Below are 17091 nucleotides of genomic sequence, written 5' to 3'. Positions count from 1 at the left end.
GATATCAAAAACATTTATATGACATTTCATGTGATGGTAAATTCCTAGACAATATTCGATGGTAAGCAAAGGCTACCTATTAGTATATTTTATAGTATCTATAAGTGACTTCTAAATATTAATATTTTAAAATGTCTAAAGTATTTAAGAATTACGTAGATTATATCAAAGTTTGAGACAAATTTTCGTTTATTGCAGGCTGGCTTCAACTCACTATGTGTATCAAGGGATCAAACTCAGAACTTCATGCATACTAGGTGTGCTAGTTAGGGTTACTATAGCTATGATGAAACACCATGACCAAAAGTAACTTGGTGAAGGATTTAAACTTCTACATCATAGAATATCATAAGGGACGTCAGGACAGGAACTCGGGCAGTAACCTGGAGGCAGATGCAGAGGCCATGTAGGAGTGCTGCTTACTGACTTACTCTCTCCATACCTAGCCTGCTTTCTTATAGAAACCACAACTGCTAGCCCAGGAATGCGCCACCCATAATGGGCTGGGCTCTTCCCCATTAAGAAAATGCCCTTCAGGTTTGCCTATAGCCTGATATGAAGGAGGCATTTTTCTCAATGGTGGTTCCCTCCCCTCAGATGACAGCGTAACAGGCAAGCACTTTACTGAGCCACATTCTCATGCTCTACATTGGTTTTGTTTATGTCAGAATTATGAATGGTGAAAGAATGAAAAATTAAGAACTGTACATCAAATAACAAAGATTCTAGACACTGAGATTGAATCCTAGATGACTGACTATCTGGAGTGTTGCAAACATACTAGGTTTAGCCCTAATTTCTGCCATGATTGCTTAATATTTCACCATCTGGTTTACATTTTTCTATTAATAGAAAGCCTTAAATCAGTCCCCCCTCCCCGGAGGAGGAAGTACTAAAGGCAGCATAATGATGGCTCAGGTCTACATTTAAGCGTTGCTTTAGTCTCTCTGAATTTCATGTGACAGCTTTTATTTGCAGTGACCATTGTTGCACGAATTTGAAAATTCCCGTTGGCTGTCTCCTCTTTCTTTTTCAGTGTTTTTTTTTGTTTTTTTTTTTTGTTTTTTTTGTTTTTGTTTTTGTTTTTGGCTTTTCGAGACCGGGTTTCTCTGTAGCTTTGGAGCCTGTTCCAGAACTAGCTCTTATACACCAGACTGGCATCGAACTCAGAGAGATTCACCTGTCTCTGCCTCCCAAGTGCTGAGATTAAAGGCGTGTGCCGCCATCGTCCGGCTCCATTGTAGTCTTAATGTAAAGAAGACAATTACTGGAATTAACCTCTTAACTTTCCTTTGTCACCATTTGTTATGTTTCAGGGTGCCTATTGAGATTTTTATCATTTAATTTCTTTTTTTTTTTTTTTTGGATTTTTCGAGACAGGGTTTCTCTGTAGCTTTTTTGGTTCCTGTCCTGGAACTAGCTCTTGTAGACCAGGCTGGCCTCGAACTCACAGAGATCCGCCTGCCTCTGCCTCCCGAGTGCTGGGATTAAAGGTGTGCGCCACCACCGCCCGGTTTATCATTTAATTTCTGCAGATTTTTAAGTATCTCAGGCATTTAAAAGTATTCATAACAAAATAATTATTTGAATCATTTTTTTGTGGATGCCATATGAATTCTAAACATGTGACCTTGTTGTGCTTGACTCTGCTTCCTCTCCTGAGATGGCTTCATCATTGCCCAGCTCAGATATTGCTTCGTGGTAGTTATCATTCCATGGAAATGCTGAATTTCTTGCTATTGTTAGTGATAACTGAATATAAAGACTTTAATAGTTATTACTCTTAATGTTTGTTTTAGTATAGTTTTGAAAATTATATTACATATATCTGTTTTTGTGGAAGTATGTGCACATGAATCCAGGTCTCTTCAAAGGTCAGTAGATAGAGTCAGTTCTTTCAGAACTGGACTTAGAGGTGAAGGATAGCCTTCGAGCGGAGGTTCTGGGAAATGAGTGTGGGCCTCTGCGAAAGCAGAGGCTCTTCTTCACTGATTTTTCTGCCCCTGCTCTTGAACTTTATGTGGGAATGATTAGAATGGAAAAATAGAGAGTAGGAGGCTAACAGCCAGGCACATGTTCAAGGGGTCCATTACTAGCTGGCTGGGATCTTTAAGTAGTTGGCTATGGAAGAAGATGAAGTGATTGTTGCAATTCACTGCTTACAATCACTGTTTGCCTCATGAAATTACTTAAGAGAATAGGATTGTTACTTGTGTTGGCATGCTTTTTGAAGTCTTTGGAAATTAGTGTTTCATAAACCAGAAATGTCCTCTTCCCTTTTTTATATTAAAAATTGTTGAATAGGACTGAAAAAAATCCCTTTTGGGATGTATTTTAGTATTCCCTCACTAGAGTGGAAATGACTGTGAGCATTCTATGTGCCTTTTTGCTGCATTGAACTTAGGGTGTCAGCATGCCAGTGGATTTGTGTATATCTAGTTCTAGACAAAATAACAAGTCTGAAGACATTTGTTTAGACCCTTAACCTGATTGAACAGATTGCATAAAATAAATGTTATGGCCATGTGGATCAAAGGAAAATCTTATTTTCCATAGGAAGTTACTTTCACTTTTTATTGTGTTAATTTTTTCCCAATTTCTACATCAGTTACTTCTAATGAAGAAAAATTTAAAAGAAACTTTGAGCATGCAGTTGTCTTATTTTGCGCCAACTTTATAATTACTTGTATCTCTCAGACTTGACTTTAATTGTCACATGATAATTTCTATAACTTATTGACTGTAGAAGATGACACTATGTATTTTTAAAAGAATAACTTTTTTGTTGTTAGCTTTTTAGTTGGAGAAGGAGCCTACAGATGGGCAGTGGATCATGGGATACCCTCTTGCCCTCCTAGCATCATGACCACAAGTGAGTAAAACCTTCCTGAGTTAAGCTGTGTGAACAACAAGCCTAAAGTGTTACATTACTTCTGTTCTCATACACAGGTAGAACACTTATGTTGAAATATTTAGAGGTAAAAGCCCAAATTTACTGATTTTTTTTCCATCTTTTTTTTTTTTTTATTCTGGAGGTTTCTTCTTTGCTTTTTATTTTTAATCAGTCTTACTCTGTAACCAAGTGGAACTTACCATATAGCTCTGGCTGGCCCTGATCGTAAGGTTCTCCTCTTAATTGCTAGGATTGCAAGTATGAGTCACTATGCCAGGTCTGAAAGTATTCCTGCGGCCTCATTCTTAGGTGACGTACATGATTGTGAATAGTAAAGCAACAGTGCTCTCTTTGAAGGACGCGGGAGGATTCCTAATTGCTCTTGAGCTGAGGAAGGATTACTTTTGGTTTTAAATTGGTTTATTTTTTTGTGTGTGGGTGTTTTGTCTGAAGCTAAGTCTGTGCACTATGTATGTGCGGTGGGCCAGAAAAGGGCATCAGTTCCCCATAGCACTGGAGTTATAGCTGATTGTAGGCTACCACTTGGTTGCTGGCATGGGACCTGGATCCTCAGGAAGAACAGCAAAGGCTCTCAACTACTGAGCTATGTCTTCAGCCTCTTGCTTTGTATTTAGAGTCAGGATTTTGTCACTTTGTGCCTGAAGATGGTCTGAAACTTACTATGGAGCTCTTGGGGTTGAAATGAGAAGGGCCCCATAAGTGAGTACATTTGATTGTTTGGTTTAGGGGTTGTGACCTTAGGAAGAGGTCTGTCACTGGGAGTGGGTTTTGCGGCTTCCCACGCCAGGCTCCGTCTTGCTGATCAGTTGTAAGCTGTCAGCTCCTGCTCCGGTGCCATGCATGCTTGCTGCCGTATTCCCCACCATAATGAAGCTGCAGGCAAGCTCCCAGTTAAACTCTTTCTCCTGAGTTGGGCACAGTGGTGCTCACCTTTGATCCCAGCACTTGGGAATCAGAGGCAGGTGGATCTCTGTGAGTTCAAGGCCAACCTGGTCTACAGAGCAAGTTCTAGGACAGCCAGGGATACATAGAGAAATCCCATCTCAAAAAACTGGAAAAAAGGCCTTTCTTCTCTAAGTTGCCTTGCTTTTGGTGTCTCTTAGCTACAACTGAACAGTAACTAAAGGAGTAGCTCATGCTGTCCCCAAACTTCATTCTTCTACCTCTGCTGCCCAATTCCTTACCTTATAGACATAGGGCACAATGCCCCTGACCCTGAGGAATCAGCAACAAAAATTTTAGGCCTAGTATTATGAGAAAGATACATGAATTAAAACTGAAAAACCTCATAAGTAAGACAATGATACATAGTTCAGTGTGAAGTAGTTTTGTTAAATTCAGAACCACAGCATACTAACATATTCATATTCTCTCCCTCTCCCTCCCTCCCTCCCTCCCTCCCTCCCTCCCTCCCTCCCTCCCTCCCTCCCTCTCTCTCTCTCTATCTCTCTCTCCTTTTCGAGACAGGGTTTCTTTGTGTAATAGCCCTGGCTGTCCTGGAACTCACTCTGTAGATTAGGCTGGCCTCAAACTCACAGAGATCCGTCTGCCTCCCAAGTGCTGGGGTTAAAGGCCTGCAACACCACCGCCCAGCCTGACAAAGTTTTCTATAGAGGTATATAAAAGGTAATTTAAGCATTTAATTGAATAGCAATAGCAAGCAATGATGAGTGGTTTGAAGTGAACTCACTCCTATCTGCTACACCTGGGAGGATCATGAAAACACATTCCAAGAGCAATTCTGAGTTTTGAAGAAACTGAGGTCACAAGACTTTTATCTTGCTTTCTTGGATGTTCTCAGGCACTCAGAATTCTCACTTGACTACATTCCTGGACCTATTCTGACATAGGTTGGTTTGATGTGATTGATTCCTTTATTACCAGAAGATAGAAGCTGTGCTTTCTAACTATATGGTCTTAATTAATACTGAGTGAATAATAACAATGTTGATAATAATAATAATAATTAGAATGCATCAGTTATTTGTTTCATTGCTGTGACAAAATACCCACCAAAGCACATTTAGGAGGGAAAGGTTTATTTTGGTTTATAGTTGGTTCATGGTACACCACGGCTTGGAAGGTATGATGGCAGGAATAGGAGGTTTCTGATCATATTGTCACCCGGGTTAGGAAGCAGAGAGTAGTGAATGCTTATGTTTAAGTTGCTTTCCCTTTTTTTTCAGTCCATAATTACAGTCCATGGAATGGTGCCACCCAAATCTAGGCTGGATCTTTCTATTTCGTGTAACTTAATGTACACCCCTCACAGACATACCCAAAGTATTTTTATGGTGATTGTAAGTCCCATTAAGTTGACACTAAAGATTAATCACAAACAATAGTCATAATCAATACGATAGGAAATATTAGCAAATACAGTATATATATTATAAAAGCATATTATTTAAACATTTATTTTTTAAATTAAAAAATCATGACATATCTATCTATATATTTTAAGGTACATTTTGTTGCTTTGATTCTGTATGTATTCTGTGGTGGTGAGATCAGGCTAATAGCTTATCATGTGTGTGTGTATATATGCGTGTGCATGTGTGTGGTGCTTCCAGTGGGTTTTCTAGCAATGTCTCAGTTAGGATGCCACTGTTAGAGCTGAGCTTCAAGAACACCGTTATTTTCAAATACCTCTTTCTTCTTTTTTTTTTTTAAATATTTATTTATTTATTTATTTATTTATTATGTATACAATATTCTGTCTGCAGGCCAGAAGAGGGCACCAGACCTCATTACAGATGGTTGTGAGCCATCATGTGGTTGCTGGGATTTGAACTCAGAACCTTTGGAAGAACAGGCAATGTTCTTAACCTCTGAGCCATCTCTCCAGCCCCTCAAATACCTCTTTCATGTTGACTTTTTGTGATGTCACCCACTCCCTCCCGCCTTCACCCCTACCGGCCACTAATTTACTACCCATCAGTATAATTTTGTCATCTTAAGATTGTTACATAACGCTACCAAATAAAGCCACTTGTGCCAAGCCTGATGACTTGAGTTTGATTACGTGGACCACATGGGGGAAGTAGAGAGCCAACTCCTGGAATTTGTCCTCTGACCTCAATATATATGCTATAACATGTCCATGCTATTGCATATACATTATTTTTATATTTACATTAGCTTTTTTAAATTAATTTTTATGTGTTTGTTAATATTTATTCCTCATTTATTTATTCCTTTAGTTTTTATTTGCTTGATAGCTAAGTGATTTTCGTCTCATTTTGTAAGCTATGTATGTAGTTTTTGCTATTTTCTTTGAGGTTGTGGTTATCATGGAGGTTAAATTTAATACATTAAGATTATAACTTAATTGAATTTGTTCTATCTTCATGGGACCATATTAGTAAGTTTTATTGTTATGTACCTCTGTCACCATTCCCTTTTAGTTATTAATGTCACAAAATTTCATAATAGCCAATGATAGTTTAGCAAATACAGTAGGTGTCACCAAGACTGACAGCCTGATGTCCCAGCTTCAGTCGCAGATACACATGTTGCAAGGAAAGGACTGATTCCTGAGAGTTGTAATTGACCTCTGCACATGTCATGGCATGTGCACAAACAAGCACATACTTGATTAGTTGTAAAAAGCATACAAGTATAGAGCCTATTTTATACTTTAGTTCTATAAACAACTAGATACAAATATTAGAATAGAAATAGCTTTTATAATTGTTCATTTACCTTATAATCAGAGCTTTATTGTTGGGCGTGTCTTTTATGTGTTGCCTGGCATCCTTTGTTTTTTTGCAGGGTGATTCTCTTTAGTCTTTATTGTAGGGTAGGTTTGGTGGTGATCACCTGGGTATGTTTTCCATTCTCTGGAACTACCTTTATCTAGCCCTCAGTTTTGAAATGTAGCTAGTCAGATTTGGGATTCATGGTTCACGCCCTTTTTCTTTCAGTGCTGTGGACCTGTGAATCCAAAACTTGTGGCTTCAAAGGTTTGAATGAGAAATCTGCTTATAATCCTTTGTTGATCCTTAGTCTATGGTTATTGACTTCTAAAGTCTCCCTCTTTGATCATTAAAAAGAAAAATCAAAATGTCAGAAATGGGCATAATGTTTATATGTATTTATGTTACAGAATTTTATGCATGTTTGCACTTTGTGAGGATGAAATCAGGGTGAGCAGCATGCTGGTCTCTGAAGACCTTAAACTTGTCAGAGCCCCGCCTTCCCAGCTATTGTTCTGCATGTTTCAGCTCTAAGCTGCAGGTTCCTTATGGCTCCATGAAGCACCACAACTAGTTCTATTTCCTGTCTTTGTGATATATGGTCCTTTTCCAGATTCTCTTCCTTCTTACCCGTCTTAGTCTTCTTACCCTTTCTAGTCTATACTTTCTTTTGTTGATGACTTGTTTAACTTCCACAAGTGAGCAAGCAAGAAAACATGTTGATTTTGTCTTTTTTTTTGCTTGTTTATTTTATTAAACCGAATGCCTCCCATATCTACCCATGGTGCAAATGGCAAACTTTCTTTTTCATGACTCAATAATATTCCATTATTTATATGTGCCACTTTTTTTTTAAACCTACTTTTATTCCTTGATGAGTACCTTGCTTGATTTCATGTCTTTGTCTCTATTGCTGAAGCTACAGTGAACACTGGAGTGCATTTATTTCTTTGATATAATGACTTCTTTCTTTTGGATATATACTGTATTATAAATAGGTTTGCTAGGCTATGTGCTAGTTATGTTTTTAGAGGGAACTTTGCATTATTTTCTATAGTGATTGTTAATTTATGTTCTCACTGAAAAATGTTGGAGTTCCTCTCTCCTTTTCCTATTGATATTTGTTATTTCTGTTTCTTTGATAATAGCCATTCTACTTGGATGAGGTTACAGTGCATTCTACTTCTGATTTGCTTTATCCTGATGGTTAGTGATGCTATGCATTGTTTCATATTCTTTTGGGCCTTTTGTATGTTTTCTTCGAGAAATACTTATTTAAGTTATTTGTCCATTTTAAAAACCAGTTACCTGCTTTTTTGCTGTTTGACTTTTAAATTTGTTATATGCTCTAGATATTAACTTGTCACATTCTCTGTGTTGTCTCTCCTGTTGATTGTTCCCTTCCCCTGTAGATGCTTACAAGTTTGTACTTTGATATAATAATAGTTTTATTCTCCTTTTTTGCCTGTGCTTTTGTGATCTTATCCAAACACTGGCCTATATCATTGGCTTCAGTGTGTGTGTGTGTGTGTGTGTGTGTGTGTGTGTGTGAGAGAGAGAGAGAGAGAGAGAGAGAGAGAGAGAGAGAGAGAGAGAGAGATGTGTTAGTTGCTGGGCATTGAATACTAGTTTCTTGAGTTTCAGGTCTTGCATGTAGAGTTGTGATTTTTTCCCTTTTATTGAAATAGATTTTTTTCACATAATATATTCTGATGATGATTTTCCCTTCCTCTATTCCTCCTGTTTCCTCCCTAACTTCCCTCCCATCTAGATCTGTTCTCTTTCTGTCTTTCATCAGAAAACAAACAATCTTGTAAGGGTTAGTAGTAATAAAATAAAATATAGCATAAGATAAAACAATAGCTAATATGTTGAAATAGAAAAAAATACAAAACAGAAGGAAAAGTGCAGACGGACATTTCTTGTCCCATCTGCCCAGTCCCAAATAAACACACAGAGTCTTAAATAATTATAAGTGCTTAGCCAATAGCTTAGGCTTATTGCTAATTGGCTCTTACTTTTTAAGTTTAACCCAAATTACGTTTTTTTTTTTATTTTTGTTTTTTGAGACAGGGTTTCTCTGTGTAACAACAGCCCTAGCTGTCCTGAAACTAGCTCTTGTAGACCAGGCTGGCCTCGAACTCACAGAAATCTACCTGCCTTTGCCTCCCGAGTGCTGGGATTAAAGGCGTGCCCCACCACTGCTTGGCTTAACCTATATTATTATTTACACTCTGCCGCATGGCAGTACCTTTAAGAGCATGGCATGATCATCTCCTGCTCCCTCTGAGGCTGGCTGGTCACTCCTGACTCTGCCCTTTTCCTTCCCATCATTCTTAGTCTGGTCATCCTGCCTATACTTCTAGCTGACTACTGGCCAACCAATGTTTTTTTAAACCAATTCGAGTGACAAATCTTTTCATGTACAAGAGGATTATTCCAAGCAGAAAAGAGTACAAGAAAAGGCAGAAGAAACAGGTAGAGATAGACACAGAGATCTGCTCATTCCCACACTCAGGAACTCCACTAAAAATACAATACTAGAAGCCAATATATATATATATATATGACCATATTTGTCTTTCTGGGCTTGGGTTACCTCACTCAGGATGATTTTTCTAGTTCCATCTATTTACCTGCAAATTTCATACTGTGATGTATTTTGCATTGAGTTTTGTGATACCACTTTGTAAGTCTCTCCTTTTTCACATCTAATTTATTTTTCTTTCTTTATTTAGCAAAAGGTTTGTTGATTTTATTTTTCAAAAATCAACTATTAATTTGATTATTAGTAGTTTATTTCTAGTTTCTATTTCACTTCTTTTTGATCTGATATTCATGATTTCCTGGCATTTGATTGTTTTTTTTAATATCAATCTATCTATCTATCTATCTATCTATCTATCTATCTATCTATCTATCTATCTATCTATCTATTATGTATACAATGTTCTGTCTGTATGCCTGCAGGCCAGAAGAGGGCACCAGACCCCATTACAGGTGGTTGTGAGCCACCGTGTGGTTGTTGGGAATTGAACTCAGGACCTTTGGAAGAGCAGGCAATGCTCTTAACCTCTGACCCATCTCTCCAGCCCCCTGGCATTTGATTGTTTTCTTAGACTTGGCTCTTTGACATAAAAATTAACTACTTCATGTTGCTTTTATTGTACTCATTTGGTGAAAAAACAGGCTTTGGTATGCAGTGTTTTTTATCAACTCGAGACTTTATAAGTTCCTTTTTGTTTCTTCAGTGAATTTTCTTTTTTGAGACGGAGTTTTGCTGTGTAGCCCTAGGTGTCTTAGAACTCACTATGTAGACCAGGCTGGCCTTGAACTCAGAGAACCATCTATCTGTCTCTTCCAACCGAGTGCTGGGACTAAAGGTGTGCATCACCACCACTCTGACTCTTCAGTGACCTGTTGACATTCAGTGATGGTATTCCTGAGCATATTGTTTAATTTTCATGTATTTGTTTATTTTCTATTTTTGATTGTTGATTTCTAAATTTGGTTCTGGCATTCTAGATTTGTTATAAGATTCAAGTTTTTAAGATTTTTTTAATGTTTTTTTAAATTTATTTATTTATTAAAGATTTCTGTCTCTTCCCCGCCACCGCCTCCCATTTCCCTCCCCCTCCCCCAATTAAGTCCCCCCCCAGCCCGAAAAGCAATCAGGGTTCCCTGTCCTGTGGGAAGTCCAAGGAACCCCCACCTCCATCCAGGTCTAGTAAGTTGAGCATCCAAACTGCCTAGGCTCCCACAAAGCCAGTGCGTGCAGTAGGATCAGAAACCCATTGCCATTGTTCTTGAGTTCTCAGTAGTCCTCATTGTCCGCTATGTTCAGAGAGTCCGGTTTTATCCCAGGCTTTTCCAGACCCAGGCCAGCTGGTCTTGGTGAGTTCCCAGTAGAACATCCCCATTGTCTCAGTGTGTGGGTACACCCCTCACGGTCCTGAGTTCCTTGCTCGTGCTCTCTCTCCTTCTGCTCCTGATTTGGACCTTGAGATTTCAGTCCTGTGCTCCAATGTGGGTCTCTGTCTCTGTCTCCTTTCATCGCTTGCTGAAGGTTAATATTCAGGAGGATGCCTATATGTTTTTCTTTGGGTTCTCCTTATTTAGCTTCTCTAGGATCACTAATTAGAGGCTCAATGTCCTTGGTTTATGGCTAGAAACCAAATATGAGTGAGTACATCCCATGTTGCTCTTTTTGGGTCTGGCTTACCTCACCCAGGATAGTGTTTTCTATTTCCATCCATTTGCATGCAAAATTCAAGAAGTCCTTGTTTTTTACTGCTGAGTAGTACTCTAATATGTATATATTCCATACTTTCTTCATCCATTCTTCCATTGAAGGGCATCTAGGTTGTTTCCAGGTTCTTGCTATCACAAACAATGCTGCTATATACAATGCTGATATATACAAAAGTATATATCGTAGCGCATATACTTTTGTTGTATGATAAGGCCTCTCTTGGGTATATTCCCAAGAGTGGTATTGCTGGGTCCAGGGGTAAGTTGATCCCGAATTTCCTGAGAAACTGCCATACTGCTTTCCAAAGTGGTTGCACAAGTTTGCATTCCCACCAGCAATGGATGAGTGTACCCCTTTCTTCACAACCTCTCCAGCAAAGGCTATCATTGGTGTTTTATTTTAGCCATTCTGACAGATGTAAAATGGTATCTTAAAGTTGTCTTGATTTGCATTTCCCTGATCGCTAAGGAAGTTGAGCATGACCTTAAGTGTCTTTTGGCCATTTGAAGTTCTTCTGTTGAGAATTCTCTGTTCAGCTCAATGCCCCATTTTATAATTGGGTTGATTAGCCTTTTACGGTCTAGTTTCTTGAGTTCTTTATATATTTTGGAGATCAGACCTTTGTCAGTTGCGGGGTTGGTGAAGATCTTCTCCCAGTTAGTGGGTTGCCTTTGTGTGTTAGCAACAGTGTCCTTTGCTTTACAGAAGCTTCTCAGTCTCAGGAGGTCCCATTTATTCAATGAGGTCCTTAATGTCTGTGCTGCTGGGGTTATAAGTAAGAAGTGGTCTCCTGTGCTCATGTGTTGTAGAGTACTTCCCACTTTCTCTTCTATCAGGTTCAGTGTGTTCAGACTGATATTGAGGTCTTTAATGAGTTTTTAAGATCTTGAGACATCTTTTGGTGCCTAATATATAGTGTAGGTTGGAGAATGTACCAGTGTTAATGGGTGTGTGTATTCTGTAGATGTTTAATGAAGCTCTAGTGATTTTTTTTTAAAAAGATATTTCATTCTGTAGCCCAAGCTGACCTCAAACCCTTAACAATTCTTTTTTTTTTCTTTTTTTCAGTTTCTTGAGGGTTGTGATGATAGGTATGAGCCTCTATACCAGGCTACCTAGTGATTTTTTTTTTTCAATTGCCTTTCTGTCTGGATAATATGTGGCCAAACACCAAAGAAGAAGAAACTTAAGGAGAAGGACCATGTTCTGGCTACATATGAGGGGCACTGTCCACTCACAGTCAGGAAGCAGAGAGAACAAAGACTGGTTCTCAGCTTGCTTTATTTTTCTGGTTCTGTCCAGGACCACAGACCATGCAGTGGTATACCAACATTCAGGGCAATTCCTCTCTCTCCAGTTGAAACTCTCTGGAGTCCTCTCAAGAGGTACAGCCAGGTGTATTTCCTCGGTGATTCTAAATGCAGTCCAGCTGACAGTGAAGATGAGACATCATCTGCACCGAGGTCACTGTTTCCTCCTCTGATCATACAGATAGCATGAACTCTCCAGTTCGCACTCATCCTGTGAAAACTTTCTCTCCTTCAATCTGGACACAAGGTTAAGACTTGAAGCCTCATCTCAGTCTTTGTGGTAGCTAGTTTCACTGTTCATGCGGGGTGTCAGCCTCCAGGATTCTCTCCTTCTCTTGTAGCGCATCTCTAATACACTTTCTAGTGCTCTGTTCCCTATGTTCATCTCTTAGGTCTATGCATAGAGATGGTCAAGGGTCTCCAGGTTCCCCGCGCCCTGTCTCCCTTCAGAACTCAGTTGTTTCTCTGATTTGCCCTTTTCTTAAGTTTCTAAACTTGTGCTATTTGTTTTGTTTTCCAGTTTTGTCAGCGTACCTTGGAAAGACTTTTAAAAAGCAGAAGTTCAACAGTGCCTTTTTTTTTTTCCTAGGAAGACGTTTCATAATTATCTCTCTGGCCTTCTTACTCTAATAATTCTCAAGTGTTATTTTTGTTCTTCTCTTTTGTAGGATTCAGCTTAGCTGCATTTAAAAGGAACAAGAGAAAATTAGAACTGGCAGAAAGGGTGGAAACAGACTTCATCCAGCTAAAGAAAAGAAGACAATCAAGTGCAAAGGTCAGGAGATGTCTGAAGTGTTTGCTCATGTGTGGTAGTGATACTGCTGACCTGCCTTTAGAACAGTACAGTCCATTAGAAACATAACATATGCCATATATGTATTTTAAAGCAGAACAGAGCTGGTGGGGCTCATTAAGTAAATGTACCTACCACTAAGCCTGATAACCCCAGTTCCTTCCCCAGAACCCACATGGTAGAAGGAGAGAACTGACTTTTATAAATTGTCCTCTGATCTTCAGGTGTGTGTTATGACAGTCACTTATTTTGCAGATGTGCATGCATATATAATACATGTATAAAAATGTAATTTAAAAAGTTAAATTTGAGTTGGGTGTGGTGGCACATGCCTTTTTCCCAGCATTCAGGAGGCAGAGGCAGGTGGCTATCTGAGTTTAAGACCAGTCTGATCTACAGAGCAAGTTCCAGGATAACCAGGGCTACACAGAGAAACCCTGTCTCAAAAAGAAAAAGAAAAAAGTAAAATTTGATTGTGAAAAGAAACAAGTGAAATGAGTTTTAAAATGTAAACAAAACAATATAATTAATTTTAATAACATATATTAAGAGATTAAAATCTTTTGAAAATAGCTTTTGAACTACAATCAGTGTGAAAATTAATAATGAGCTATTTTAAAGTTTTGCTGAAGGATGGCAAGATGGTTCGGCATATAAAGGCACTTGCTGCCTAGCCTGATGACCTAAATTTGATGGTCATTGTAGATGGGTAGAGCAGACTTCTAGAAGTTGTCCTTTGGCCTCCACATGTATTCTGTGGTATGTGTATCCAATCACATAAATATAAACAAATAAATATATAAATGAATGCTTGTAATCAGATTAACTGCTGAAAAATAAATTTACAGATTTAGTTATTAGAATCATACTTCATAGTGGCTAAAAATGTTTCAAAATGGAACTTAATTTAAATTGAATAAAATAAGAAATTTAGTTTTTCATTTGCCCATTCTCTCTTTCACTAGCTCAGTGAAATTTTCACTACCAAAATGCCGTATGAATATTGTTTTGTTTTAGTCCTTCTGTATTACTTACTTTTGAGAGTAGAGTGAAGCTGAAAACTTCAGTATTCTTCAGCCTGTGGGTTTAGGGCTAGCACACAGCTCATGGTTGGTGTGTCACGTCACATCGTCCTTTGGTGCACCTGATCTCTCTCCAGTCGTTCTGTCATGCCTCATGAACTCCTTCATGCTACCTGTCAAAGTTTTGTGTGCTTGCAGTTAAGTTAAAAAAAAAACCCATCTTTCATAGTAATAGGTATTTTCTCAGTATGTTTCCTTGCAGGATAATTCATCCACTAATTTAGTCCAGTTCTGTTTGGATGTCTTACAACAATGGATTTTAGGAAACAAATAAATAAGTTAATAGGCAGATTTGATGAAAGCTGGTGTAGTCTGGTTCCTCTATTTGTGTTTTTGCATCCTTTATGATACCTGGGTAAACAAATTCAGGACTTTTTGCATTTTGAAAAAAGTTATGAGTATCTGGCCTGCCTGTGTGAAAGCCAAGTGAGTATTCAGGAGGTTGAGTAGATGGGTCACAGGCCACAGAGTATGACCTTGTCCCCAAAACAAGATGCACACAGTGTGCAGCTTCATCTGTTTTCATAACTGTGTGAACGCTTGCAGCCCCAGTCATATCAAGGCACAGAACATTTTAGGTTTTGTTGTCCTGCAGTTAACCCCAACCTAGTGGCCATTCTTCCACTTTATCCCACCACAGATGCTTTGTGCTGCTGTTGTTTGGAATGCGTTCTCTTTTGTTTACTCTTTCACAGAATAGTTTTAGATGCCCTGTTATTAGTCCCTTAAAACAAATAGGTAGCACTAAGTAATATTTCCTAATGTGCATAGACTATAATTTGCTTATACTGTCTCCTGTTGCAGATTGGCTATTTCTGGATGTTTACTATTAGGAATAATGCAGCTGTGAAATTTTTACAGTTCCTTTTTGTGGTTATTAGTTTAGGATTCTATGCATAGAAATATCATTGTGTTTTACAGAGGTTGTTTGTAGCTGGTCATTACCTATTCAGATCACTTTTTTTAATTCTGAAAATAATTGTGTGCCAGCTAATAATAAAACAGAGCTGAAACTGCAGTCAGGACATAAAATAAATAATAATAATAATAATAAAGAAAACAGCAGTGAGCAAAATGTTCTAGTGAGATTTTATGTTTTAGTGAACAGAGACATAAAAACACATAATTACGTTATTATGTTCTGTAAATTTTCATTCTAATTTATTTATTTTATATGCTGACTGCAGCTTCCCCTCGCTCCTCTGCTGTCATTCCCCCCACAACCTACGCCTCCTCTGTTTCTGTTCTGAAAGGGGCAGGCCTCCATGGTTATCAGCAAAGCATAGAGCATTGAGTTGCCATTAGACTAAGCACCTCCCCGTCTTCTTAGACTGGGCAAGGCGATCCATTATGAGGATAGGTTACTAATGGCCTGCCAAAGCATTGGGGACAGATAGTCCCTACTCCCATTGTTACAAAGGAGTTCCACAAATACGTCAAGCTACACAACTGTCACATATATATAGAGGGCTTAGGTTGGTCCCATGTAGGCTTCCTGGTGTGTTGCTTCAGACTTTGTGAGTTCCTGTGAGCCAGGTTAGTTGTTTCTGTGGGTTTTCCTCCAGTATTCCTGACCCCTCTGGCTCCTATAATTTCTCCTCCCTCTCCTTAGCGGAACTCCCCAAGCTTGGCCCAGTGTTTGGCCATGGTCTGTAAATCTGCTTCCATCAGTCACTGGATGTAGGCTCTCAGCTGATAACCAGGATAATCACCAATCTGATCACAGGGAATGGCCATTTCAGGCTATGTATCCACCATTGCTAGGAGTCTTAACTGGGGTCATCCTTGTAGATTTGTGGAAGTTTCCTTGCACTGACGCTGAAATGTCCCCTCTTTCCAGTCATCTCTTAAAGTATTCTCGCTCTCCACACATCCCCCAACCAAATTCCTCAAGTTTCCATGCCCACCTACCCCCAAATGACCCAGGAAAGCTTTCTTATTTTCTATTCCCAGAGAGATTCATGCATTTCCCCTTCTTGGGCCCTCTTGTTACCTAACCTCTCTGGGTCTGTGGATTGTAGCATAGTTATCCTTTATACTTTAGAGTTAATATCCACTTATCAGTGAGTACATACCATGTTTGTCTTTCTTGGTCTTGGTTACCTCACTCAGCATGATTTTTTTCTAGTTACATCAATTTGCCTTCAAAATTTCTGGTGTCATTGTTTTTAACAGCTGAGTAATACTCCATTGTGTAAATATACCATATTTTCTTAATTTTCATTTGAGGGGCATCTCAGCTGTTTCTAGGTTCTGGCTATTACAAATAAAGCTGTTATGAACATAGTTGAGCAAGTGTCCTTGTGGTATGATTGAGGATATTTTGGGTATATGCCCAAGATTGGTATAGCTGGGCCTTGAGGTAAATTGATTCCCCGTTTTCTGTGAAACCACCATATTAATTTCCAAAGTGGCTGGACAAGTTTACACTCCTACCAACAACGGGGAAGTGTTCCTCTTGCTCATTATCCTCTCCAGCATAAGCTGTCATTTGTGTTTTTGATCTTAGCCATTCTAGCAGGTGTAAGCTGGAGTCTCACAGTTGTTTTGTTTGCATTTCCCTGATGGCTAACGATGGATGAACATTTAAGTTTTCTGTACCATTTGAGATTCTTCAGTTGAGAATTCTCTGTTTGGGTCTGTACCTCATTTTCAAATTGCATTATTTGCTTTTTTTGAGTTCTTAATATATTTTGCAGATTATCTGCCAGGTGTGAGTTATGTTTTATAATTGTTAAGGGGGAAAAAAAGAAGATGGTATGATACAGTAGCCTAAATGTGAGAGTCTGAAGATAAGATTCCCTCCATTATGGTGATCAACAGAGATTCCCTTGCGTTGACATGTTTGCCCTCTGCATGATGGGAATATGCTTTATAAAAATAAAAGTAGGATTCCCCTCTGTATGCTGTGAATATGCTCTATTACTGTTGATTAATAAAGAAGCCTATGGCAAGGCAGAATATAGCAAGGTGGGAAATCCAAGCAGAGATAGAGGAGGAAAGAAGGCAGAGTCAGGTAGATACCATGTAGCTGCTGCCCAA

General features: G+C 38.8%; 1 protein-coding gene across 6 annotated transcripts in view; it reads left to right on the top strand.

The window, feature by feature from the left end:
• The window catches only part of Tasp1 (taspase 1), a 222667-nt gene that overhangs the window by 66318 nt on the left and 139258 nt on the right, over window positions 1-17091 (top strand). For all 6 annotated transcript variants that reach the window (XR_012909713.1, XM_075962313.1, XM_075962312.1 and 3 more), the window contains 2 exons: window positions 2793-2872; window positions 12843-12949. Coding sequence is in view for 5 of the 6 variants with exons in the window: in XM_075962313.1 (XP_075818428.1) it covers window positions 2793-2872; window positions 12843-12949 (187 nt within the window). In the remaining variant the exon portion in view is untranslated. The remainder of the gene's footprint in view (window positions 1-2792; window positions 2873-12842; window positions 12950-17091) is intronic.

This window comes from Microtus pennsylvanicus, chromosome 2 (genome assembly GCF_037038515.1).
Source record: "Microtus pennsylvanicus isolate mMicPen1 chromosome 2, mMicPen1.hap1, whole genome shotgun sequence".
NCBI classification, from domain to species: domain Eukaryota; kingdom Metazoa; phylum Chordata; class Mammalia; order Rodentia; family Cricetidae; genus Microtus; species Microtus pennsylvanicus.
Note: the sequence above shows the minus strand (reverse complement) of the source record. Positions and strands in the feature narration are given on the sequence as shown.